General features: G+C 48.5%; 1 protein-coding gene across 1 annotated transcript in view; it reads right to left on the bottom strand.

The window, feature by feature from the left end:
• LOC139532796 (propionyl-CoA carboxylase alpha chain, mitochondrial-like) overlaps positions 1 to 27,673 on the bottom strand; it is a gene marked incomplete at its 5' end in the record, with an annotated part of 54,817 nt that overhangs the window by 13,329 nt on the left and 13,815 nt on the right. Inside the window, 13 exon segments of the mRNA XM_071330853.1 lie at positions 1,641 to 1,781; positions 8,643 to 8,795; positions 14,813 to 14,915; positions 16,337 to 16,550; positions 17,566 to 17,641; positions 17,746 to 17,814; positions 21,174 to 21,248; positions 21,467 to 21,610; positions 21,897 to 22,047; positions 22,376 to 22,573; positions 22,749 to 22,827; positions 23,369 to 23,405; positions 25,734 to 25,865. Coding sequence (XP_071186954.1) covers positions 1,641 to 1,781; positions 8,643 to 8,795; positions 14,813 to 14,915; positions 16,337 to 16,550; positions 17,566 to 17,641; positions 17,746 to 17,814; positions 21,174 to 21,248; positions 21,467 to 21,610; positions 21,897 to 22,047; positions 22,376 to 22,573; positions 22,749 to 22,827; positions 23,369 to 23,405; positions 25,734 to 25,865 — 1,572 coding nt within the window.

The raw sequence follows: 27,673 nt of genomic DNA on the forward strand, positions 1-27,673 counted from the left end.
GTTCAGGATGCTCTACGTACCAGGCATGACGCTACTGCTCTGTTCAGGATACTCTACGTACCAGGCATGACGCTACTGCTCTGTTAAGGATACTCTACGTACCAGGCATGATGCTACAGCTCTGTTCAGGATACTCTACGTACCAGGCATGATGCTACAGCTCTGTTCAGGACGCTACTGCTCTGTTCAGGATGCTCTACGTACCAGGCATGATGCTACAGCTCTGTTCAGGACGCTACTGCTCTGTTCAGGATGCTCTACGTACCAGGCATGATGCTACAGCTCTGTTCAGGACGCTACTGCTCTGTTCAGGATGCTCTCCGTACCAGGCATGATGCTACAGCTCTGTTCAGGACGCTACTGCTCTGTTCAGGATGCTCTACGTACCAGGCATGATGCTACAGCTCTGTTCAGGACGCTACTGCTCTGTTCAGGATGCTCTCCGTACCAGGCATGACGCTACTGCTCTGTTCAGGATGCTCTCCGTACCAGGCATGACGCTACAGCTCTGTTCAGGATGCTCTACGTACCAGGCATGACGCTACTGCTCTGTTCAGGATGCTCTACGTACCAGGCATGACGCTACTGCTCTGTTCAGGATGCTCTCCGTACCAGGCATGACGCTACTGCTCTGTTCAGGATGCTCTACGTACCAGGCATGATGCTACAGCTCTGTTCAGGATGCTACTGCTCTGTTCAGGATGCTCTACGTACCAGGCATGACGCTACAGCTCTGTTCAGGATGCTCTACGTACCAGGCATGACGCTACTGCTCTGTTCAGGATGCTCTACGTACCAGGCATGATGCTACAGCTCTGTTCAGGATGCTACTGCTCTGTTCAGGATGCTCTACGTACCAGGCATGATGCTACAGCTCTGTTCAGGATGCTACTGCTCTGTTCAGGATGCTCTACGTACCAGGTATGACGCTACAGCTCTGTTCAGGATGCTCTACGTACCAGGCATGATGCTACTGCTCTGTTCAGGATGCTCTACGTACCAGGCATGACGCTACTGCTCTGTTCAGGATACTCTACGTACCAGGCATGATGCTACTGCTCTGTTCAGGATACTCTACGTACCAGGCATGACGCTACTGCTCTGTTCAGGATGCTACTGCTCTGTTCAGGGTGCTCTACGTACCAGGTATGACGCTACAGCTCTGTTCAGGATGCTCTACGTACCAGGCATGACGCTACTGCTCTGTTCAGGATACTCTACGTACCAGGCATGACGCTACTGCTCTGTTCAGGATGCTCTACGTACCAGGCATGACGCTACTGCTCTGTTCAGGATGCTCTACGTACCAGGCATGACGCTACTGCTCTGTTCAGGATACTCTACGTACCAGGCATGACGTTACTGCTCTGTTCAGGATGCTCTACGTACCAGGCATGATGCTACTGCTCTGTTCAGGATGCTACTGCTCTGTTCAGGATGCTACTGCTCTGTTCAGGATGCTCTACGTACCAGGCATGACGCTACTGCTCTGTTCAGGATACTCTCCGTACCAGGCATGATGCTACTGCTCTGTTCAGGATGCTCTACGTACCAGGCATGATGCTACAGCTCTGTTCAGGATGCTCTACGTACCAGTGTCTCGGATCTATGTGAATTCTATGTAACATGTACGTTCTTACCACATCTCCAGGTTTGACAGACACGGCGACCACGGAGCCAGGCATGGGAGAACGCAGGATGCTGCTGGTGTCTTCTGGAACCTTCTCAGGCATGTGAGCGCTCAGCGTGGATACCAGCTGACTGAGAACACGCACCTTAAACTGAACACACAAGAGACAGAGGTCGGGGGTCAATTCACAGTTATCAATTCATTACATATACAAGCCCACAAAGTAGGCTCATGTTGTAAAACTAATGAAAGAAAAATAAAAGATGAACAACACTCCACATTCATTATTCTGAAACTCCTATTCTGTTGATGCTGTTCTCCTTGGGTCCACCGGGTGGCAGCACCCAACATCATTCGTGTCGGTCTATATCCCTGTCCCTGGCTTAGTGAATCAATACTACTGCTACTACTGCATTACTGCCAGTGGGTTCATTCATCAGGCTATTTCATGCCAATCCTTTAATTAGCTCATTAGGCTAATTTATGTCTTACACAGAGCTAGCACTGAGTGGCTGGTTTCTCCCTCGTTAAGAGTTGAAACGTCATGAAGCAGCGGGCCTAATAAATATAACAGCCAACGGTCGCTTGGCGCCGGGCAACGAGGTGAGACCGGAGAGTGAGATGAGGGGAGAGGTACAATACATATCTGCTGGTGGATATTTTTATTTTTTTATTTTTTTTATTTAACCTTTATTTAACCAGGTAGGCAAATTGAGAACACGTTCTCATTTACAATTGCGACCTGGCCAAGATAAAGCAAAGCAGTTCGACACATACAACAACACATAGTTACACATGGAGTAAAACAAACATATAGTCAATAATACAGTGAAAAAAATAAAAAATAAGTCTATATACAATGTGAGCAAGTGAGGTGAGATAAGGGAGGTGAAGGCAAACAAATATATGTATAAATAAATAAAAATATAAAAGGCCATGGAGGCGAAGTGAGTACAACACAGCAAGTAAAATAAAAACTAAAAAAAAAACAATGGAATGGTTGGTTTGCAGTGGAAGAAAGTGCAAAGTAGAGACAGAAATAATGGGGTGCAAAGGAGCAAAATAAATTAATAAATAAATACAGTAGGTAAAGAGGTAGTTGTTTGGGCTAAATTGTAGATGGGTTATGTACAGGTGCAGTAATCTATGAGCTGCTCTGACAGCTGGTGCTTAAAGCTAGTGAGGGAGATAGGTGTTTCCAGTTTCAGAGATTTTTGTAGTTCGTTCCAGTCATTGGCAGCAGAGAACTGGAAGGAGAGGCGTCCAAAGGAAGAATTGGTTTTGGGGGTGACTAGAGAGATATACCTGCTGGAGCGCGTGCTACAGGTAGGTGCTGCTATGGTGACCAGCGAGCTGAGATAAGGGGGGACTTTACCTAGCAGGGTCTTGTAGATGACCTGGAACCAGTGGGTTTGGCGACGAGTATGAAGCGAGGGCCAGCCAACGAGAGTGTACAGGTCGCAGTGGTGGGTAGTATATGGGGCTTTGGTGACAAAACGGATGGCACAAAACGGATGGCACAACATATCTGTTGTGTGGTGCAATTCAATGAGCAGCTGGATACTGAAGTTTGATAACAACTTGATAACAAAATACCTTCCTAACTCCGTCTTTTTATACAGAACAAAAATATAAAACACAACATGTAAAGTGTTGGTCCCATGTTTCATAAGCTGAAATAAAAGACCCCAGAACTGTTGCCAGAGTGTTCATTTCTCTACCATAAGCCGCCTCCAACGTCATTTTAGAGAATTAGAGAGTACATTCTACATTGAGTGCATACATTTCCATTTGTTTTTTTGTCCATATTGATTCCCGTGGGAATTGAACCCACAACCCTGGCGTTGCAAGTGTCTTGCTCTACCAACTGAGCCACATGGGACACAGCAGTACGTCCAACCAGCCTCACAACCGCAGACCACGTGTAACCACACCAGCCCAGGACCTCCACATCCGGCTTCTTCACCTGTGAGATCATCTGAGAGCAGCCACCCGGACAGCTGATGAAACTGTGGGTTTGGAACAACCAAAGAATTTCTGCTCAAACTGTCAGAAACCGTCTCAGGGAAGCTCATCTGTGTGTTCGTCATCCTCACCAGGGTCTTGACCTGACTGCAGTTTGGTGTCGTCACCGACTTCAGTGGGTTAAACGCTCACCTTCGATGACCACTGGCACGCTGGATGAATCCCGGTTTCAACTGTACCGGGCAGATGACAGACAGCGTAGCGTGTATGACGTGGTGTGGGTGAGCAGTTTGCTGAACATTGTGAACAGAGTGCTCCATGGTGGTGGTGGTGTTATGGTATGGGCAGGTTTAAGCTACAGACAAAGAACACAATTGCATTTTATCGATGGCGATTTGAATGGCAGGTCAGGAGACCCTGAGGCCCATTGACCTGCCATTCATCCACCACCATCACCTCATGTTTCAACATGATAATGCATACTCCATGTCGCAAGCTGAAAATGTCCCAGCATTGTCCTGGCTTAACACTGGTCCAGGCTATGGGGGGGAGCATTGTCCTGGCTTAACACTGGTCTAGGCTAGGGGGAGCATTGTCCAGGCTTAACACTGGTCTAGGCTGGGGGGGGCATTGTCCTGGCTTAACACTGGTCTATGCTAGGGGGAGCATTGTCCTGGCTTAACACTGGTCCAGGCTATGGGGGGGAGCATTGTCCTGGCTTAACACTGGTCTAGGCTAGGGGGAGCATTGTCCTGGCTTAACACTGGTCTAGGCTGGGGGGGGCATTGTCCAGACTTAACACTGGTCTATGCTAGGGGGGGGGGGCATTGTCCTGGCTTAACACTGGTCTATGCTAGGGGGGGGCATTGTCTAGGCTTAACACTGGTCTATGCTAAGGGGAGCATTGTCCTGGCTTAACACTGGTCTAGACTAGGGGGGGGGGGGGCAATGTCCTGACTTAACACTGGTCTATGCTGGGGGGGGCAATGTCCAGGCTTAACACTGGTCTAGGCTAGGGGGGGACATTGTCCTGGCTTAACACTGGTCTAGGCTAGGGGGGGACATTGTCCTGGCTTAACACTGGTCTAGGCTTGGGGGAGCATTGTCCTGGCTTAACACTGATCTAGACTAGGGGGGGCATTGTCTAGGCTTAACACTGGTCTATGCTAGGGGGAGCATTGTCCTGGCTTAACACTGGTCTAGGCTATGGGGGCTTTGTCCTGGCTTAACACTGGTCTAGGCTAGGGGGGTGGGGGCAATGTCCTGACTTAACACTGGTCTAGGCTAGGGGGGGCATTGCCCAGGCTTAACACTGGTCAAGGCTAGGGGGGGCATTGTCCTGGCTTAACACTGGTCTAGGCTAGGGGGGGGGGGCATTGTCCTGGCTTAACACTGGTCTATGCTAGGGGGGTGGGGGCAATGTCCTGACTTAACACTGGTCTATGCTGGGGGGGGCAATGTCCAGGCTTAACACTGGTCTAGGCTAGGGGGAGCATTGTCCTGGTTGACTTTGTAGGTCCCAGTAACACTACTAGTAGCTGGTCCCAGTCACTGACCTGTATATGAAGGTCACAGTACAATAACATTAGGAAGCCACCCACCATGTTAATGACCTCATGCATCCTGGTTTGTTTGTTTACCTTCCTCGCGCCCCTGGTACCCTGCCCTGCCATGGCCGCATAAGACTGTATTTAGCACACACACACACACACACACACACACACACACACACACACACACACACACACACACACACACACACACACACACACACACACACGCACACACACGCCATCCTCTTCACAACACCATCATAGTGACTAAAATAACCCCTGGCCGGGATACCCCCAAAGGATACCCCCAAAGGATAACCCGAAACAAACAGTCATTGATTCCCAAGGCCGACAATCCCTTGTTGGAAAACCAGGAGCGGGGAGGGAAAACCAAACTGGACTCGTAAATCAGGGCTGTAAACCGGAGCATCAGGAGTGTGGGGAATGGGAGCGTTGGGATGGCCTGGGAAAATGCAGGCTTCGACAGGATTTCTTCCCAGGAAACAACAGTAACTAACGGCCCTCATATTACCCCTGCTGACTGTCACCCCAGTTCAGATACAGGTCAACCAACCAGGTTAACTAGGTGTTGTTCTGTAACCAGCTGTACTAAAAGTATCTTCAACTCCAGCCTGTTAACTAGGTGTTGTTCTGTAACCAGCTGTACTAAAGGTCTCTTCAACTCCAGCCTGTTAACTAGGTGTTGTTCTGTAACCAGCTGTACTAAAGGTCTCTTCAACTCCAGCCTGTTAACTAGGTGTTGTTCTGTAACCAGCTGTACTAAAGGTCTCTTCAACTCCAGCCTGTTAACTAGGTGTTGTTCTGTAACCAGCTGTACTAAAGGTCTCTTCAACTCCAGTCTGTTAACTAGGTGTTGTTCTGTAACCAGCTGTACTAAAGGTCTCTTCAACTCCAGCCTGTTAACTAGGTGTTGTTCTGTAACCAGCTGTACTATAGGTCTCTTCAACTCCAGCCTGTTAACTAGGTGTTGATCTGTAACCAGCTGTACTAAAGGTCTCTTCAACTCCAGCCTGTTAACTAGGTGTTGTTCTGTAACCAGCTGTACTAAAGGTCTCTTCAACTCCAGCCTGTTAACTAGGTGTTGTTCTGTAACCAGCTGTACTAAAGGTCTCTTCAACTCCAGCCTGTTAACCAGGTGTTGTTCTGTAACCAGCTGTACTAAAGGTCTCTTCAACTCCAGTCTGTTATCTAGGTGTTGTTCTGTAACCAGCTGTACTAAAGGTCTCTTCAACTCCAGTCTGTTAACCAGGTGTTGTTCTGTAACCAGCTGTACTAAAGGTCTCTTCAACTCCAGTCTGTTAACCAGGTGTTGTTCTGTAACCAGCTGTACTAAAGGTCTCTTCAACTCCAGTCTGTTAACCAGGTGTTGTTCTGTAACCAGCTGTACTAAAGGTCTCTTCAACTCCAGTCTGTTATCTAGGTGTTGTTCTGTAACCAGCTGTACTAAAGGTCTCTTCAACTCCAGTCTGTTAACCAGGTGTTGTTCTGTAACCAGCTGTACTAAAGGTCTCTTCAACTCCAGCCTGTTAACTAGGTGTTGTTCTGTAACCAGCTGTACTAAAGGTCTCTTCAACTCCAGTCTGTTAACTAGGTGTTGTTCTGTAACCAGCTGTACTAAAGGTCTCTTCAACTCCAGTCTGTTAACCAGGTGTTGTTCTGTAACCAGCTGTACTAAAGGTCTCTTCAACTCCAGTCTGTTATCTAGGTGTTGTTCTGTAACCAGCTGTACTAAAGGTCTCTTCAACTCCAGTCTGTTAACCAGGTGTTGTTCTGTAACCAGCTGTACTAAAGGTCTCTTCAACTCCAGCCTGTTAACTAGGTGTTGTTCTGTAACCAGCTGTACTAAAGGTCTCTCCAACTCCAGCCTGTTAACTAGGTGTTGATCTGTAACCAGCTGTACTAAAGGTCTCTTCAACTCCAGCCTGTTAACTAGGTGTTGTTCTGTAACCAGCTGTACTAAAGGTCTCTTCAACTCCAGCCTGTTAACTAGGTGTTGTTCTGTAACCAGCTGTACTAAAGGTCTCTTCAACTCCAGCCTGTTAACTAGGTGTTGTTCTGTAACCAGCTGTACTAAAGGTCTAATCAACTCCAGCCTGTTAACTAGGTGTTGTTCTGTAACCAGGGCAACAGTAGACCTACTTCTGGTTTATTTTCTAGCTGGTTATTGATGTTATTGAACCCTGTACTACAGGCTCCATGTCCCCAGCTAGACTAGAACATACCCAGGATGAGCTAGACAAGAACATACCCAGGATGAGCTAGACTAGAACATACCCAGGATGAGCTAGACTAGAACATACCCAGGATGAGCTAGACTAGAACATACCCAGGATGAGCTAGACTAGAACATACCCAGGATGAGCTAGACAAGAACATACCCAGGATGAGCTAGACAAGAACATACCCAGGATGAGCTAGACTAGAACATACCCAGGATGAGCTAGACAAGAACATACCCAGGATGAGCTAGACTAGAACATACCCAGGATGAGCTAGACAAGAACATACCCAGGATGAGCTAGACTAGAACATACCCAGGATGAGCTAGACAAGAACATACCCAGGATGAGCTAGACTAGAACATACCCAGGATGAGCTAGACAAGAACATACCCAGGATGAGCTAGACTAGAACATACCCAGGATGAGCTAGACTAGAACATACCCAGGATGAGCTAGACTAGAACATACCCAGGATGAGCTAGACAAGAACATACCCAGGATGAGCTAGACTAGAACATACCCAGGATGAGCTAGACTAGAACATACCCAGGATGAGCTAGACTAGAACATACCCAGGATGAGCTAGACTAGAACATACCCAGGATGAGCTAGACTAGAACATACCCAGGATGAACTAGACTAGAACATACCCAGGATGAGCTAGACTAGAACATACCCAGGATGAGTGAGAGATAAGGGATACAGGGGTCTTCCATGTCCTCAGGAGAGGAAGCCTGGAAGCAGCTCAGCAGGGGTGTCTCCTACACTCCTACAAAGACCTCCAGCTGACGCAGCAGGGGACAGGACAGAGGTATTTACTGAGCCACTCATCAACCTCCTCCCAACCCCCCATGACCTATCAGACCCCCACGGCCCAGCCCCAGGTCCCTAAAGGAGGAAAGGGAAGTGATGTCACCCCGTGACAAGTTCCTGTGGAGCCTGCGTTCAAAGCCCCCTCCCCCCCAGGGTGTGAGCAGCGCAGAGCTGTTTATAGCTGGCTCCCTTCAAAGCCTCTGATACATAACGGATGGTCTTCTCTTCCTGACATTCTGTGTCGTGTGGGGGTCTGGGGGCTCTGGGGGTATTGGGGGTCTGGGACTAGGCTGGATGGGGATGTGTAGGCGGGGAACTGACGACGACTTGGCCCGACAGATTAGAGGAACTAAATGTGTGTACATACACGAAAACATACACACGACCACTAAGACACAAGATTCATACATTGACCAGAATGAAGGAGAGGTGACTCACCTGTGTGCCCAGGTACTGTAGAGTGATGTCTCCTCCTGCGTCTCTAGACAGACACTGTAGAACCCTGGGGGTTCTGTTGATGGTGACAGGCAGCAGGGCTGAGGCCAGGTTCCACTCTCCACTAACCTCCACCTTAACTCCATCCACCTCCACCTGCCAGGGGGGTCAGAGGAACAGTCGTTTCATTACTACACTCTACTTATTATTCTGATACAAGCCATTTGCGTCCCATGTGGAGAGACTGCAGTTTGTTATGCTGGAAGAGACAGCCTGCAGTCTGACAGCAGGAGGAGCAGCTATGTTGAACCACTTGGGAAAATAACAGCATCAAAGATAGTACTGTTGGGCAGAGGAAAGACCCAGTATTCACTACTAGAGGACCAGGGAAAGACCCAGTATTCACTACTAGAGGACCAGGGAAAGACCCAGTATTCACTACTAGAGGACCAGGGAAAGACCCAGTATTCACTACTAGAGAACCAGGGAAAGACCCAGTATTCACTACTAGAGGACCAGGGAAAGACCCAGTATCCACTACTAGAGGTCCAGGGAAAGACCCAGTATCCACTACTAGAGGACCAGGGAAAGACCCAGTATTCACTACTAGAGGACCAGGGAAAGACCCAGTATCCACTACTAGAGGACCAGGGAAAGACCCAGTATCCACTACTAAAGAACCAGGGAAAGACCAGGATCCACTACTAGAGGACCAGGGAAAGACCCAGTATACACTACTAGAGAACCAGGGAAAGACCCAGTATTCACTACTAGAGAACCAGGGAAAGACCCAGTATCCACTACTAGAGGACCAGGGAAAGACCCAGTATCCACTACTAGAGGTCCAGGGAAAGGCCCAGTATCCACTACTAGAGGACCAGGGAAAGACCCAGTATTCACTACTAGAGGACCAGGGAAAGACCCAGTATCCACTACTAGAGGACCAGGGAAAGACCCAGTATCCACTACTAGAGGACCAGGGAAAGACCCAGTATCCACTACTAGAGGACCAGGGAAAGACCCAGTATCCACTACTAGAGGACCAGGGAAAGACCCAGTACCCACTACTAGAGGTCCAGGGAAAGACCCAGTATCCACTACTAGAGGTCCAGGGAAAGGCCCAGTATCCACTACTAGAGGACCAGGGAAAGACCCAGTATCCACTACTAGAGGACCAGGGAAAGACCCAGTATCCACTACTAGAGAACCAGGGAAAGACCAGGATCCACTACTAGAGGACCAGGGAAAGACCCAGTATACACTACTAGAGGACCAGGGAAAGACCCAGTATACACTACTAGAGAACCAGGGAAAGACCCAGTATTCACTACTAGAGAACCAGGGAAAGACCCAGTATCCACTACTAGAGGACCAGGGAAAGACCCAGTATCCACTACTAGAGGTCCAGGGAAAGGCCCAGTATCCACTACTAGAGGACCAGGGAAAGACCCAGTATTCACTACTAGAGGACCAGGGAAAGACCCAGTATCCACTACTAGAGGACCAGGGAAAGACCCAGTATCCACTACTAGAGGACCAGGGAAAGACCCAGTATCCACTACTAGAGGACCAGGGAAAGACCCAGTATCCACTACTAGAGGACCAGGGAAAGACCCAGTATCCACTACTAGAGGACCAGGGAAAGACCCAGTATCCACTACTAGAGGACCAGGGAAAGACCCAGTACCCACTACTAGAGGACCAGGGAAAGACCCAGTACCCACTACTAGAGGACCAGGGAAAGACCCAGTATCCACTACTAGAGGACCAGGGAAAGACCCAGTATCTACTACTAGAGGACCAGGGAAAGACCCAGTATCCACTACTAGAGGACCAGGGAAAGACCCAGTACCCACTACTAGAGGACCAGGGAAAGACCCAGTATCCACTACTAGAGGACCAGGGAAAGACCCAGTATCTACTACTAGAGGACCAGGGAAAGACCCAGTATCCACTACTAGAGGACCAGGGAAAGACCCAGTATCCACTACTAGAGGACCAGGGAAAGACCCAGTATCCACTACTAGAGGTCCAGGGAAAGACCCAGTATCCACTACTAGAGAGGAGAGGACCAGGGAAAGACCCATTATCCACTACTAGAGAGGGGAGAACCAGGGAAAGACCCAGTATCCACTACAAGAGGACCAGGGAAAGACCCAGTATCCACTACTAGAGAGGGGAGGACCAGGGAAAGACCCAGTATCCACTACTAGAGAGGGGAGGACCAGGGAAAGACCCAGTATCCACTACAAGAGGACCATGGAAAGACCCAGTATCCACTACTAGGGGAGAGGACCAGGGAAAGGACCCAGTATTCACTACTAGAGAGGGGAGGACCAGGGAAAGACCCAGTATCCACTACAAGAGGACCAGGGAAAGACCCAGTATCCACTACTAGAGAGGGGAGGACCAGGGAAAGACCCAGTATCCACTACTAGAGGACTAGGGAAAGACCCAGTATCCACTACTAGAGGACCAGGGAAAGACCCAGTATCCACTACTAGAGGACCAGGGAAAGACCACAGTATCCACTACTAGAGAGGGGAGGACCAGGGAAAGACCCAGTATCCACTACAAGAGGACCAGGGAAAGACTCCGTATCCACTACTAGAGGAGAGAACCAGGGAAAGACCCAGTATCCACTACTAGAGAGGGGAGAACCAGGGAAAGGCCCAGTATCCACTACTAGAGGACCAGGGAAAGACCCAGTACCCACTACAAGAGGACCAGGGAAAGACTCCGTATCCACTACTAGAGAGGGGAGAACCAGGGAAAGACCCAGTATCCACTACTAGAGAGGGGAGGACCAGGGAAAGACCCAGTATCCACTACTAGAGGACCAGGGAAAGACCCAGTATCCACTACTAGGGGAGAGGACCAGGGAAAGGACCCAGTATTCACTACTCGAGGACCAGGGAAAGACCCAGTATCCACTACTAGAGGACCAGGGAAAGACCCAGTATCCACTACTAGAGAACCAGGGAAAGACCCAGTATCCACTACAACAGGACCAGGGAAAGACCCAGTATCCACTACTAGAGGACAAGGGAAAGACCCAGTATCCACTACTAGAGGACAAGGGAAAGACCCAGTATCCACTACTAGAGGACCAGGGAAAGACCCAGTATCCACTGCTAGAGGACCAGGGAAAGACCCAGTATCCACTGCTAGAGGACCAGGGAAAGACCCAGTATCCACTACTAGAGAACCAGGGAAAGACCCAGTATCCACTACTAGAGAACCAGGGAAAGACCCAGTATCCACTACTAGAGGACCAGGGAAAGACCCAGTATCCACTACTAGAGGACCAGGGAAAGACCCAGTATCCACTACTAGAGGACCAGGGAAAGACCCAGTATCCACTACAAGGGGACCAGGGAAAGACCCAGTATCCACTACTAGAGGACCAGGGAAAGACCCAGTATCCACTACTAGAGGACCAGGGAAAGACCCAGTATCCACTACTAGAGGACCAGGGAAAGACCCAGTATCCAGCACCAGTCGTTCCTCTCCTGGGGGGGTACTGTTAGTTTGATGTGTGGTTCAGTGGTTCTGGGTGACCAGGAGATGCTGATTAGGAGCAGATGTTATCATGGTCCAAGGAAAACAGCCCACCAGACCAGGGACTGCAGGTGTCTAAACAGCCAGCCACCGAGTGATGTCTGTCGGCCAGGACAACCCCTCCTCCCCCCACCAGCTGGACCTCAGCTCCATTCCATCCCCCTCACAGAGAGAAGGGCCTACTGCCTCCATTCACTTTACCAAACCACAGGGATACATAGTGGGGTCCCAAATGATAGGACACCATTGATAAAGGATCAGCAAAAATGACTGTATAAAACAAATAACTCAAATACTGAGCTATATTGTATGCTCAAATAAATGGGAAAAGTACATTATTTTATACATTTTTTTTATATTAACAAGTATGTTTTTCTCTCTAAAGGTAGGGGTCAAGATTATTGACACCTCTGTTTTCAATACTTCACCTTGCGAGGATAACAGTAATGAGCCTTTCTCTAAAATGTTTTCTGAGTTGGTCAACACATTGGGAGGGATCTTGGACCGTTCCTCCACACAGAATCCATACAGATCTTTGACATCCTTCGTCTGGGCTTATCAACTGCCCTCTTCAACTCAAACCACAGGTTTTCAACGGGTTTCAGGTCCGGAGACTTAGGTTATTTTCTGCTTATGAATTCTCATTTCGACACCAAACCCACCGGTGGTGGGCGTGGCCAAAGAGCTTTATGTTCATGTCATGTGACCAAAGCACCGGTTCCAATCCAAGTGCCAATGTCGTTCAGCAAACTGCAGCTGTTCACACATGTTGTATGACGTGTAAATAGAGCTGTTGGTCCAGGCACAGCAGCGGTGGGTTTGGAGTCGAAATGAGAATGTATGAAAGAACCCCCTTCCTACTGTATAACATGGTGGTGGATCGGTGATGTTATGGGGCTATTTCCACTGGTCCTGGGGCCCTTACAACATGGTGGTGGATCGGTGATGTTATGGGGCTGTTTCCACTGGTCCTGGGGCCCTTACAACATGGTGGTGGATCGGTGATGTTATGGGGCTGTTTCCACTGGTCCTGGGGCCCTTACAACATGGTGGTGGATCGGTGACGTTATGGGGCTGTTTCCACTGGTCCTGGGGCCCTTACAACATGGTGGTGGATCGGTGATGTTATGGAGCTATTTCCACTGGTCCTGGGGCCCTTACAACATGGTGGTGGATCGGTGATGTTATGGGGTTAGTTTCCACTGGTCCTGGGGCCCTTACAACATGGTGGTGGATCGGTGATGTTATGGGGTTAGTTTCCACTGGTCCTGGGGCCCTTACAACATGGTGGTGGATCGGTGATGTTATGGGGCTGTTTCCACTGGTCCTAGGGCCCTTACAACATGGTGGTGGATCGGTGATGTTATGGGGCTGTTTCCACTGGTCCTGGGGCCCTTACAACATGGTGGTGGATCGGTGATGTTATGGGGTTAGTTTCCACTGGTCCTGGGGCCCTTACAACATGGTGGTGGATCGGGGATGTTATGGGGGCTGTTTCCACTGGTCCTGGGGCCCTTACAACATGGTGGTGGATCGGTGATGTTATGGGGCTGTTTCCACTGGTCCTAGGGCCCTTACAACATGGTGGTGGATCGGTGATGTTATGGGGCTGTTTCCACTGGTCCTGGGGCCCTTACAACATGGTGGTGGATCGGTGATGTTACGGGGCTGTTTCCACTGGTCCTGGGGCCCTTACAACATGGTGGTGGATCGGCGATGTTACGGGGCTGTTTCCACTGGTCCTGGGGCCCTTACAACATGGTGGTGGATCGGTGATGTTACGGGGCTGTTTCCACTGGTCCTGGGGCCCTTACAACATGGTGGTGGATCGGTGATGTTATGGGGCTGTTTCCACTGGTCCTGGGGCCCTTACAACATGGTGGTGGATCGGTGATGTTATGGGGCTGTTTCCACTGGTCCTGGGGCCCTTGTCAAGGTCAACGGCATCATGAACTCTACCCAGTAGCAGGACCTTTCAGCCAAAGACCTGGTTGCCTCTGCCAGGAGGCTGACACTTAGCCACAAGTGGATCTTCCAGCAAAGACAATAACCCCAAGCACACATCAAAATACACAAAGACATTGTTAATTGGTCACAAAAATCAACATTCTGAAATGGCAATCTCAGTCTCCGGACCTGAAACCCGTTGAAAACCTGTGGTTTGAGTTGAAGAGGGCAGATGATAAGCCCAGACGAAGGATGTCAAAGATCTGTAAGGATTCTGTGTGGAGGAACGGTCCAAGATCCCTCCCAATGTGTTGACCAACTCAGAAAACATTTTAGAAAAAGGCTCATTACTGTTATCCTCGCAAAGTGAAGTATTGAAATGTATTAAAAACAGGGGTGTCAATCATTTTGATCCCTACCTTTGAGAGAAACAAAAAATAACTTGTTAAACAAAAATGTATTTCTGAGTAATTGTATTATTATAAAATAATATAATCTCCCCTTTTTGTTGCATAAAATAGATCTCAGTATTTAAATGATTTACCTTATACAGTTTTTTGCTCATCTTTATCAAGGGTGTCAATAATTTCGGACTCCACTGTGTGTGTGTGTGTGTGTGTGTGTGTGTGTGTGTGTGTGTGTGTGTGTGTGTGTGCGTCGCTCACAGTGAACGTGGATCCAGAGCGTGACACAGCGACCGCGTGACTTCCCTTCTCCAACTCCACACACAGCTCCCACTGCCTCCGCTCCTGGGGGGTGGTGGACACCCTGAAACACACACACACACCTTTCCCATTAGTATCAGTCTCAGAGAGCTATTCCCTGAGGGTCAGAGGAAGCTGAATAAACAGAGTCCACTGACTGACAGCTGCTCCCTCTCTCTCCCGACACCAGAGACCAGTCTGCTGGTCTGTTACAAAGCTGAACCAAAGAGATCACAGCCAGCTGACCTCTCAGACAACCTTCCTAATAGAACTTTCATTAAGAAAGACACTGGAAATGAGCATGGTATATATTAACATAATCAACAGCTCCAACACATACAAGTTCAGCTTTTGAACCAGAAATATAAAGAGATATAAATGTTTATAAAATGTTGATGGCTAACTATAGCGTTGAGGCTTTAATGATCATGCTCTCTGGAATACTCCACTGTAGAAGGATCTGTCTGGTTTATCTGAGAGAGAGGAAGGGGAGAGGGAGGGAGGAGACAGGAGGGGTGAAGGAGGAGAGAGGAGGAGTGAGAGGAGAGAGGGAGGAGACAGGAGGGGTGAGGGAGGAGAGAGGAGGAGTGAGCGGAGCGAGGAGGGGGAGGGAGGGAGGAGACAGGAGGGGTGAAGGAGGAGAGAGGAGGAGTGAGAGGAGAGAGGAGGGGGAGGGAGGGAGGGAGGAGACAGGAGGGGTGAAGGAGGAGAGAGGAGTGAGAGGAGAGAGGAGGAGTGAGAGGAGAGAGGAAGGGGAGGGAGAGGGAGGAGACAGGAGGGGTGAAGGAGGAGAGAGGAGGAGTGAGAGGAGAGAGGGAGGAGACAGGAGGGGTGAGGGAGGAGAGAGGAGGAGTGAGAGGAGAGAGGGAGGAGACAGGAGGGGTGAGGGAGGAGAGAGGAGGAGTGAGAGGAGAGAGGAGGGAGGCAGGGAGGGAGGGGGGGGCCTCTACCACTGACTGCAACTACAAAGACCGACCCCCGGCGGTTCATGAACAACGAAAGGAAACGATCCGAAAAAGAAAGAAGAAAATGTGGCCAGATGTTTAGACAGATGGCAGGGCTGACAGAGAGAATCAAGTCTAACAGTTTGACCAGCAGACTGCTACGCCACGCTAGGATACAGCTCTGTTAACTGGTGACATATTGCAGAACTGAGCCGGTGCTACAAACAATGGAACATGTAAAACACTGGTTTAAACACACAACACAATAATAAACACTGTAAAAACAGACAATGGACATTCAGATACAGTGAAACAGCACAATAATTAACACATGAGGAACAATGAGAGCTCTAGCTCTTTCTGATGTCAACTAGAACCTCTTGATGTTTTTACCTCCTCTCTGTTTGATTTAACCAGGTAAGTCATTGAGAACACATCATTTACAATATCAACCTGACCAAGATGGTGCTTTATCTATGTGCTGTTCCAGTACCAATTCTTACAAGAAGTTCCCACAGTTATTTGAATTGGTTTAATTTACCTGAGATTACCCAGGAACCTCTGGGAGCGGAGCTGTGCCGAGACGTAGAGAGCGGCTGCGGTGGCGACGAGCTCCCTGCGACCCTCGGAGGTCAGCTGGTGACCTTTGAACCCCTCTGGGTATTCCTCTGGCAGGAAGTTAGTGGTGATGTCACCAGAGATGAAGCGAGGGTGGGTGATGATCTCTCTGAGCAGGGGGATGTTGTGGGTCACACCTGGACAGTCACACACACAGGAACAACAGACAGAGACAGGTAGAGATCAGACCCCTAGACAGTCACACACACAGGAACAACAGACAGAGACAGGTAGAGATCAGACCCCTGGACAGTCACACACACAGGAACAACAGACAGAGACAGGTAGAGATCAGACCCCTGGACAGTCACACACACAGGAACAACAGACAGAGACAGGTAGAGATCAGAGCCCTGGACAGTCACACACACAGGAACAACAGACAGAGACAGGTAGAGATCAGACCCCTGGACAGTCACACACACAGGAACAACAGACAGAGACAGGTAGAGATCAGACCCCTGGACAGTCACACACACAGGAACAACAGACAGAGACAGGTAGAGATCAGACACCTGGACAGTCACACACACAGGAACAACAGACAGAGACAGGTAGAGATCAGAGCCCTGGACAGTCACACACACAGGAACAACAGACAGAGACAGGTAGAGATCAGACCCCTGGACAGTCACACACACAGGAACAACAGACAGAGACAGGTAGAGATCAGACCCCTGGACAGTCACACACACAGGAACAACAGACAGAGACAGGTAGAGATCAGACCCCTAGACAGTCACACACACAGGAACAACAGACAGAGACAGGTAGAGATCAGACCCCTAGACAGTCACACACACAGGAACAACAGACAGAGACAGGTAGAGATCAGACCCCTAGACAGTCACACACACAGGAACAACAGACAGAGACAGGTAGAGATCAGACCCCTGGACAGTCACACACACAGGAACAACAGACAGAGACAGGTAGAGATCAGACCCCTAGACAGTCACACACACAGGAACAACAGACAGAGACAGGTAGAGATCAGACCCCTAGACAGTCACACACACAGGAACAACAGACAGAGACAGGTAGAGATCAGACCCCTGGACAGTCACACACACAGGAACAACTGTGTGTGTGTGTGTGTGTGTGTGTGTGTGTGTGTGTGTGTGTGTGTGTGTGTGTGTGTGCGTGTCTTACCTCTGATGACGTAGTTATCCAGAGCGTCCTCCATCCTCTGCAGGGCTTCAGCGCGCGTGGCGCCATAGGTCACCAGCTACGGCGAGCACAGAGGGACATTCACATTATAGATCAGTAAAACATATTGGAAAGGGCAATGTGATTGTGTTGGGCAGTTTGAGGGAGAACACAGCAGCTGACCTTGGAGATCATTGGGTCATAGTAGATACTGATGTCACTTCCTTCTTGGATGCCACTGTCCACACGCACCTGACAGAGAGAAGAATACATGTCAATAAGACTACATGTCAGAATGACTACATGTCAGTAAGACAAGACTACATGTCAGTATGACTACATGTCAGTATGACTACATGTCAGAATGACTACATGTCAGAATGACTACATGTCAGAATGACTACATGTCAGTATGACTACATGTCAGTATGACTACATGTCAGAATGACTACATGTCAGAATGACTACATGTCAGAATGACTACATGTCAGTAAGACTACATGTCAGAATGACTACATGTCAGTATGACTACATGTCAGAATGACTACATGTCAGAATGACTACATGTCAGAATGACTACATGTCAGTAAGACTACATGTCAGAATGACTACATGTCAGTATGACTACATGTCAGTATGACTACATGTCAGAATGACTACATGTCAGTATGACTACATGTCAGTATGACTACATGTCAGTAAGACTACATGTCAGTAAGACTACATGTCAGTATGACTACATGTCAGAATGACTACATGTCAGTATGACTACATGTCAGTAAGATTACATGTCAGTATGACTACATGTCAGTAAGATTACATGTCAGTATGACTACATGTCAGAATGACTACATGTCAGAATGACTACATGTCAGAATGACTACATGTCAGTATGACTACATGTCAGAATGACTACATGTCAGTAAGACTACATGTCAGAATGACTACATGTCAGTATGACTACATGTCAGTATGACTACATGTCAGTAAGACTACATGTCAGTAAGACTACATGTCAGTATGACTACATGTCAGAATGACTACATGTCAGTATGACTACATGTCAGTAAGACTACATGTCAGTAAGACTACATGTCAGTATGACTACATGTCAGAATGACTACATGTCAGTAAGACTACATGTCAGAATGACTACATGTCAGTATGACTACATGTCAGTATGACTACATGTCAGTAAGACTACATGACAGTAAGACTACATGTCAGTAAGACTACATGTCAGTAAGACTACATGTCAGTAAGACTACATGTCAGTATGACTACATGTCAGTAAGACTACATGTCAGTATGAGTACATATCAATAAGACTACATGTCAGTAAGACTACATGTCAGTATGACTACATGTCAGTAAGACTACATGTCAGTATGACTACATGTCAGTAAGACTACATGTCAGTAAGACTACATGTCAGTATGACTACATGTCAGTAAGACTACATGTCAGTAAGACTACATGTCAGTACGACTACATGTCAGTATGACTACATGTCAGTATGACTACATGTCAGTAAGACTACATGTCAGTATGACTACATGTCGGTACGACTACATGTCGGTAAGACTACATGTCAGTATGACTACATGTCGGTACGACTACATGTCGGTAAGACTACATGTCAGTAAGACTACATGTCAGTACGACTACATGTCAGTACGACTACATGTCGGTAAGACTACATGTCGGTATGACTACATGTCGGTATGACTACATGTCAGTATGACTACATGTCAGTATGACTACATGTCAGTAAGACTACATGTCAGTATGACTACATGTCAGTATGACTACATGTCAGTATGACTACATGTCAGTATGACTACATGTCAGTAAGATTACATGTCAGTATGACTACATGTCAGTAAGATTAGATGTCAGTATGACTACATGTCAGAATGACTACATGTCAGAATGACTACATGTCAGAATGACTACATGTCAGAATGACTACATGTCAGTATGACTACATGTCAGAATGACTACATGTCAGTAAGACTACATGTCAGAATGACTACATGTCAGTATGACTACATGTCAGTATGACTACATGTCAGTAAGACTACATGTCAGTAAGACTACATGTCAGTATGACTACATGTCAGAATGACTACATGTCAGTATGACTACATGTCAGTAAGACTACATGTCAGTATGACTACATGTCAGAATGACTACATGTCAGAATGACTACATGTCAGTAAGACTACATGTCAGAATGACTACATGTCAGTATGACTACATGTCAGTATGACTACATGTCAGTAAGACTACATGACAGTAAGACTACATGTCAGTAAGACTACATGTCAGTAAGACTACATGTCAGTAAGACTACATGTCAGTATGACTACATGTCAGTAAGACTACATGTCAGTATGAGTACATATCAATAAGACTACATGTCAGTAAGACTACATGTCAGTATGACTACATGTCAGTAAGACTACATGTCAGTATGACTACATGTCAGTAAGACTACATGTCAGTAAGACTACATGTCAGTATGACTACATGTCAGTAAGACTACATGTCAGTAAGACTACATGTCAGTACGACTACATGTCAGTATGACTACATGTCAGTATGACTACATGTCAGTAAGACTACATGTCAGTATGACTACATGTCGGTACGACTACATGTCGGTAAGACTACATGTCAGTATGACTACATGTCGGTACGACTACATGTCGGTAAGACTACATGTCAGTAAGACTACATGTCAGTACGACTACATGTCAGTACGACTACATGTCGGTAAGACTACATGTCGGTATGACTACATGTCGGTATGACTACATGTCAGTATGACTACATGTCAGTATGACTACATGTCAGAATGACTACATGTCAGAATGACTACATGTCAGTATGACTACATGTCAGAATGACTACATGTCAGTATGACTCAGGTCTTCCAGGAAGACAGAAATAGGACATGAAGTATGTATTTCCATGTTGTTTAATGTTTACTTACGATGAAAAAATAACCTATCAATAACAATTAAAACCATTTAAAAAGCAAATAGTTTTGACATCAGGGGGAGGACAAGAAGATATAAATATGACACTATTATTAGTAGTCATAACAACAAGCATTCTGATGCTGTACATCTGAGGCCTGACGAGAACAGCAGCAGTGTTCCATGGAAATATCCTGTCAGGTTCAGAGGTCAACACACATCACGTCTTCAGTAGAAATAACAGAGAGGTCAACACACATCACGTCTTCAGCAGAAATTACAGAGAGGTCAACACACATCACGTCTTCAGCAGAAATAACAGAGAGGTCAACACACATCACGTCTTCAGCAGAAATAACAGAGAGGTCAACACACATCACGTCTTCAGCAGAAATAACAGAGAGGTCAACACACATCACGTCTTCAGTAGAAATAACAGAGAGGTCAACACACATCACGTCTTCAGCAGAAATAACAGAGAGGTCAACACACGTCACGTCTTCAGCAGAAATAACAGAGAGGTCAACACACGTCACGTCTTCAGCAGAAATAACAGAGAGGTCAACACACATCACGTCTTCAGCAGAAATAACAGAGAGGTCAACTCAGAACATGCATGTGACTCACTTTTGGGAGGTTGATGGGTTCCTGGTACTGTGACAGGCGTCCAATGGAGGGCAGACCAAAGGACTTGTAGGGGTCCTGGAGAAGGAGAAATATCACCTATGCTTTATAACTGGTTATAACTGCCTAATAAACTCTCAATAACCTCTATAACACACAGGAAGTGTCCAGCAGACAGTGGGGCCCCAGAAAAAGCTTTGTAGAGAGAAGTGACACATTCACTAGCCAGCAGAAGGGTCACGGTTGACCTGCTTCACTTCAAGGTACAGAGCAGAACAAGTGTTCAGTGTGTTCACCTCAGCGTAGACTCTGCTCTCTATAGCCCAGCCGTTGATGGGAATGTCTTCCTGTTTGTGTAGCAGAGGGAAACCCTTGGCCACCCGGATCATCTGCTGCACCAGGTCCAGACCAGTGATACACTCTGTGATTGGGTGCTCCACCTGAAGGGGGAAAAGCTCAGTGGTCAGTCAACCACTCAGAGGGGAGGACTGGGTTGGTTAAAGGAAGTCACTTGGCAAGTGTCTGACTGCCATGTACAGAAACACACAAAGACTAAACTACAGCTTTCTTCCCATCGCCCCACCTGAAGGGGGAACTGGTCAGCGGTCAGTCAACCACTCAGAGCGGAGGACTGGGTTGGTTAAAGGAAGTCACTTGGCAAGTGTCTGACTGCCATGTACAGAAACACACACAGACTAAACTACAGCTTTCTTCCCATCGCCCCACCTGAAGGCGAGTGTTCATCTCCAGGAAGTAGAAGTTCTTGTTGGAGTCCACCAAGAACTCTACGGTCCCGGCAGAGGAGTACTGGACCGCTTTAGCCAGCTGTACCGCTTGCTCCCCCATCGCACGACGTGTCTCTGGGTCCAGGAACGTACTGCAGAGAGGAGGACAGAAATCACATACACAATTAGAGTGAACTTAGAACCCAAGACATTTTTTTTATGTAACCTTTATTTAACTAGGCAAGTCAGTTGAGAACAAATTCTTATTTACAATGACCACCTACACCGGCCAAACCCGGACGACACTGGGCCAATTGCGCGCCACCTTATGGGACTCCCAATCACGTATGTGATGCAGCCTGGATTTGAACCAGGGACTGCAGTGACGCCTCTTGCACTGAGATGCAGTGCCTTAGACCGCTGCACCACTCGGGACATACACCAATGAATAAGTTAAAGGTGAAAACAATGACCCCTGACCTTGGAGCCTCCTCCACCACCTTCTGGTTCCTCCTCTGGATAGAACACTCCCTCTCGTTCAGCCACAGAGCATTACCATGCTTATCAGCCAGGACCTGGATCTCAATGTGTCTGGGGTTGTTTACAAACTTCTCTATGAGCAGACGGTCGTCTCCGAAACTAGACGCAGCCTCCTGTGAGGACAAACGAAAACCTTCCCTGGGAAAGACAGAAGGGAAACGGTTTATTCAAGTCTCATTAAATGTCTTAATAAAGTCTAGAAATATCTTATTGCCATTTACTACACAGCGTAGAGACGTATAAATAATTGTATAATTAAAATGCTTTTATTATATTTTAATTGCATTTATTACAGCAAATTTGGAAATCTCACCTGGTCTCATCATCGTTCCAGGCGATCCTCATGCCTTTCCCCCCTCCTCCTGCTGAGGCCTTGATCATCACCGGGTAGCCTGATCAACAACACAATATGACCCGGGTAGCCTGATCAACAACACAATATGACCGGGTAGCCTGATCAACAACCCAATATGACCGGGTAGCCTGATCAACAACACAATATGACCCGGGTAGCCGGATCAACAACACAATATGACCCGGGTAGCCGGATCAACAACACAATATGACCGGGTAGCCTGATCAACAACACAATATGACCCGGGTAGCCGGATCAACAACACAATATGACCCGGTAGCCGGATCAACAACACAATATGACCGGGTAGCCTGATCAACAACACAATATGACCGGGTAGCCGGATCAACAACACAATATGACCCGGTAGCTGGATCAACAACACAATATGACCCGGGTAGCGGGATCAACAACACAATATGACCCGGGTAGCCTGATCAACAACACAATATGGCCGGGTAGCCTGATCAACAACACAATATGACCGGGTAGCCTGATCAACAACACAATATGAAAATTCTGCATGGAGGCCAGGCAAATCTTTTTTGAATTAATTAATGGAATTTTGATTCACTTACCGATCTCTCCTGCAATCTTCACAGCGTCCTCCACGTTCTGAGACAGGAGACAGAGTTGTAAGTTCCACCAACCACCAGCAGAGGGAGGGCTCACCCTCATCTCCTTAACCATCCCTTTGTTTCTCTGTGTCTCCCCGCATGTCTGCATCTACCTGTCTCCCTGCCTGCCTGTCTGTGTCTCCCTGCCTGCCTGTCTGTGTCTCCCTGCCTGCCTGTCTGTGTCTCCCTGCCTGCCTGTCTGTGTCTCCCTGCCTGCCTGTCTGTGTCTCCCTGCCTGCCTGTCTGTGTCTCCCTGCCTGCCTGTCTGTGTCTCCCTGCCTGCCTGTCTGTGTCTCCCTGCCTGCCTGTCTGTGTCTCCCTGCCTGCCTGTCTGTGTCTCCCTGCCTGCCTGTCTGTGTCTCCCTGCCTGCCTGTCTGTGTCTCCCTGCCTGCCTGTCTGTGTCTCCCTGCCTGCCTGTCTGTGTCTACCTGCCTGCCTGACTGTGTCTACCTGCGTGCCTGACTGTGTCTACCTGCCTGCCTGACTGTGTCTACCTGCCTGCCTGTCTGACTCCCTGCCTGCTTGCCTGTCTGACTCCCTGCCTGCTTGCCTGTCTGACTCCCCGCCTGCCTGTATGACTCCCCGCCTGTCTGTCTCCCTGCCTGCCTGTCTCTCTGTCTCCCTGCCTGCCTGTCTCTCTGTCTCCCTGCCGGCATGCATGTCTCCCTGCCTGCCTGTCTCTGTCTCCCTGCCGGCATGCCTGTCTCCCTGCCTGCCTGTCTCTCTGTCTCCCTGCCTGCCTGTCTCTCTGTCTCCCTGCCGGCATGCCTGTCTCCCTGCCTGCCTCTCTGTCTCCCTGCCTGCCTCTCTGTCTCCCTGCCTGCCTCTCTGTCTCCTTGCCTGCCTCTCTGTCTCCCTGCCTGCCTCTCTGTCTCCCTGCCTGCCTGACTCCCTGCCTGCTTGCCTGTCTGACTCCCTGCCTGCCTGACTCTCTATCTCCCTGCCTGCTTGCCTGTCTGTGACTCCCTGCTTGCCTGCCTCTCTGTGACTCCCTGCCTGCCTCTGTGACTCCCTGCTTGCCTGCCTCTCTGTGACTCCCTGCCTGCCTCTCTGTGACTCCCTGCCTGCCTCTCTGTGACTCCCTGCCTGCCTCTCTGTGACTCCCTGCCTGCCTCTCTGTGACTCCCTGCCTGCCTCTCTGTGACTCCCTGCCTGCCTCTCTGTGACTCCCTGCCTGCCTCTCTGTGACTCCCTGCCTGCCTCTCTGTCTCCCTGCCTGCCTGACTCTCTATCTCCCTGCCTGCTTGCCTGTCTGTGACTCCCTGCTTGCCTCTCTGTGACTCCCTGCCTGCCTCTCTGTGACTCCCTGCCTGCCTCTCTGTGACTCCCTGCCTGCCTCTCTGTGACTCCCTGCCTGCCTCTCTGTGACTCCCTGCCTGCCTCTCTGTGACTCCCTGCCTGCCTCTCTGTGACTCCCTGCCTGCCTCTCTGTGACTCCCTGCCTGCCTCTCTGTGACTCCCTGCCTGCCTGCCTGTCTCCCTGCCTGCCTGCCTGTCTGTCTGACTCCCTGCCTGCCTGTCTGTCTGACTCCCTGCCTGCCTGTCTGTCTGACTCCCTGCCTGCCTGTCTGTCTGACTCCCTGCCTGCCTGTCTGTCTGACTCCCTGCCTGCCTGTCTGTCTGACTCCCTGCCTGTCTGTCTGACTCCCTGCCTGTCTGTCTGACTCCCTGCCTGTCTGTCTGACTCCCTGCATGTCTGTCTGTGTCTCCCTGCCGGTCTGTCTGTCTACCCCATCAATCATGCCCTGGGGGCAGCATAGGTAGAAGAGATCACCCCATCAGAGGTGTTGTTGCCCCCCTGGCCTGTGACAGCTACGTGACAACAACCATCTTTATCTATTTATCTACTAGCCATCAGCAGGAGAAGTGTTAAACATGGCCCACACAGCCCTATTAGGACCATCACTGTATACAGAGGAGGGGAAGAGCAGGAGAGGAGAGAGAGGGGAGAAAGAAGGGAAGAATGAGAGAGACAGAGAAAGGCAAAAGGCTGAGGAGAGAGAGGGGGGAGAAGAGAGAGAGGGGGGAGAGGAGAGTGGAAGAGCAGGAGGAGAGGGGGGAGAAAGGAGAGAGGGGAGAAAGGGAAGATTGAGAGAGAGACAGAGAAAGGCAAATGGCTGAGGAGACAGGGGGTAGAGGAGAGAGAGATGAGGAGAATAGAGATGAGATAGAGTGAGGGACAGAGAGAAGGGTAGAGAGAGAGATGGGGAGAAGAGAGATGGAGGAAAACAAATGCCTGTGTGTAGAATAATGGATAATGAAGAAGACCAGATCTGAGTGGTAGATCAAGTAGATCAAGTTTGATTTGTTGCCAGTATAGCTCACCTCGACGACCCCGTCGAACCCGGGGATGACGTTGACATTGGCTGCCTTGGCAAGGAGCTTGCTCTCGATCTTGTCGCCCATGGCATGGATGGCGTGTGTGTCCGGTCCTATGAACACCACGTCTTCTGTAGCCTGCAGGAGACCAACAACACCACCACCATCAGAGAACAACCATATACTGGAACCATTGAGACAGACAATCACACTTGGGACAGGAGAGATGCTACCTATACCAACCTACATGACGAACAGACCTGGGTCAGTATAGAGCTGCTACCTATACCAACCGACATGACGAACAGACCTGGGTCAATATAGAGCTGCTACCTATACCAACCTACATAATGAACAGACCTGGGTCAGTATAGAGCTGCTACCTATACCAACCTACATAATGAACAGACCTGGGTCAGTATAGAGCTGCTACCTATACCAACCTACATAATGAACAGACCTGGGTCAGTATAGAGCTGCTACCTATACCAACCTACATAATGAACAGACCTGGGTCAGTATAGAGCTGCTACCTATACCAACCTACATAATGAACAGACCTGGGTCAGTATAGAGCTGCTACCTATACCAACCTACATGATTAACAGACCTGGGTCAGTATAGAGCTACTACCTATACCAACCTACATGATGAACAGACCTGGGTCAGTACAGAGCTGCTACCTATACCAACCTACATAATGAACAGACCTGGGTCAGTATAGAGCTGCTACCTATACCAACCTACATAATGAACAGACCTGGGTCAGTATAGAGCTGCTACCTATACCAACCTACATAATGAACAGACCTGGGTCAGTATAGAGCTGCTACCTATACCAACCTACATAATGAACAGACCTGGGTCAGTATAGAGCTGCTACCTATACCAACCTACATAATGAACAGACCTGGGTCAGTATAGAGCTGCTACCTATACCAACCTACATAATGAACAGACCTGGGTCAGTATAGAGCTGCTACCTATACCAACCTACATAATGAACAGACCTGGGTCAGTATAGAGCTGCTACCTATACCAACCTACATAATGAACAGACCTGGGTCAGTATAGAGCTGCTACCTATACCAACCTACATGATGAACAGACCTGGGTCAGTATAGAGCTGCTACCTATACCAACCTACATAATGAACAGACCTGGGTCAGTATAGAGCTGCTACCTATACCAACCTACATAATGAACAGACCTGGGTCAGTACAGAGCTGCTACCTATACCAACCTACATAATGAACAGACCTGGGTCAGTATAGAGCTGCTACCTATACCAACCTACATAATGAACAGACCTGGGTCAATATAGAGCTGCAACCTATACCAACCTACATGATGAACAGACCTGGGTCAGTATAGAGCTGCTACCTATACCAACCTACATGATGAACAGACCTGGGTCAGTATAGAGCTGCTACCTATACCAACCTACATGATGAACAGACCTGGGTCAGTATAGAGCTGCTACCTATACCAACCTACATAATGAACAGACCTGGGTCAGTATAGAGCTGCTACCTATACCAACCTACATAATGAACAGACCTGGGTCAGTATAGAGCTGCTACCTATACCAACCTACATAATGAACAGACCTGGGTTAGTATAGAGCTGCTACCTATACCAACCTACATAATGAACAGACCTGGGTCAATATAGAGCTGCTACCTATACCAACCTACATAATGAACAGACCTGGGTCAATATAGAGCTGCTAACTATACCAACCTACATAATGAACAGACCTGGGTCAATATAGAGCTGCTACCTATACCAACCTACATGATGAACAGACCTGGGTCAGTATAGAGCTGCTACCTATACCAACCTACATGATGAACAGACCTGGGTCAGTATAGAGCTGCTACCTATACCAACCTACATAATGAACAGACCTGGGTCAATATAGAGCTGCTACCTATACCAACCTA

This window comes from Salvelinus alpinus, chromosome 10 (genome assembly GCF_045679555.1).
Source record: "Salvelinus alpinus chromosome 10, SLU_Salpinus.1, whole genome shotgun sequence".
Lineage (NCBI taxonomy): Eukaryota > Metazoa > Chordata > Actinopteri > Salmoniformes > Salmonidae > Salvelinus > Salvelinus alpinus.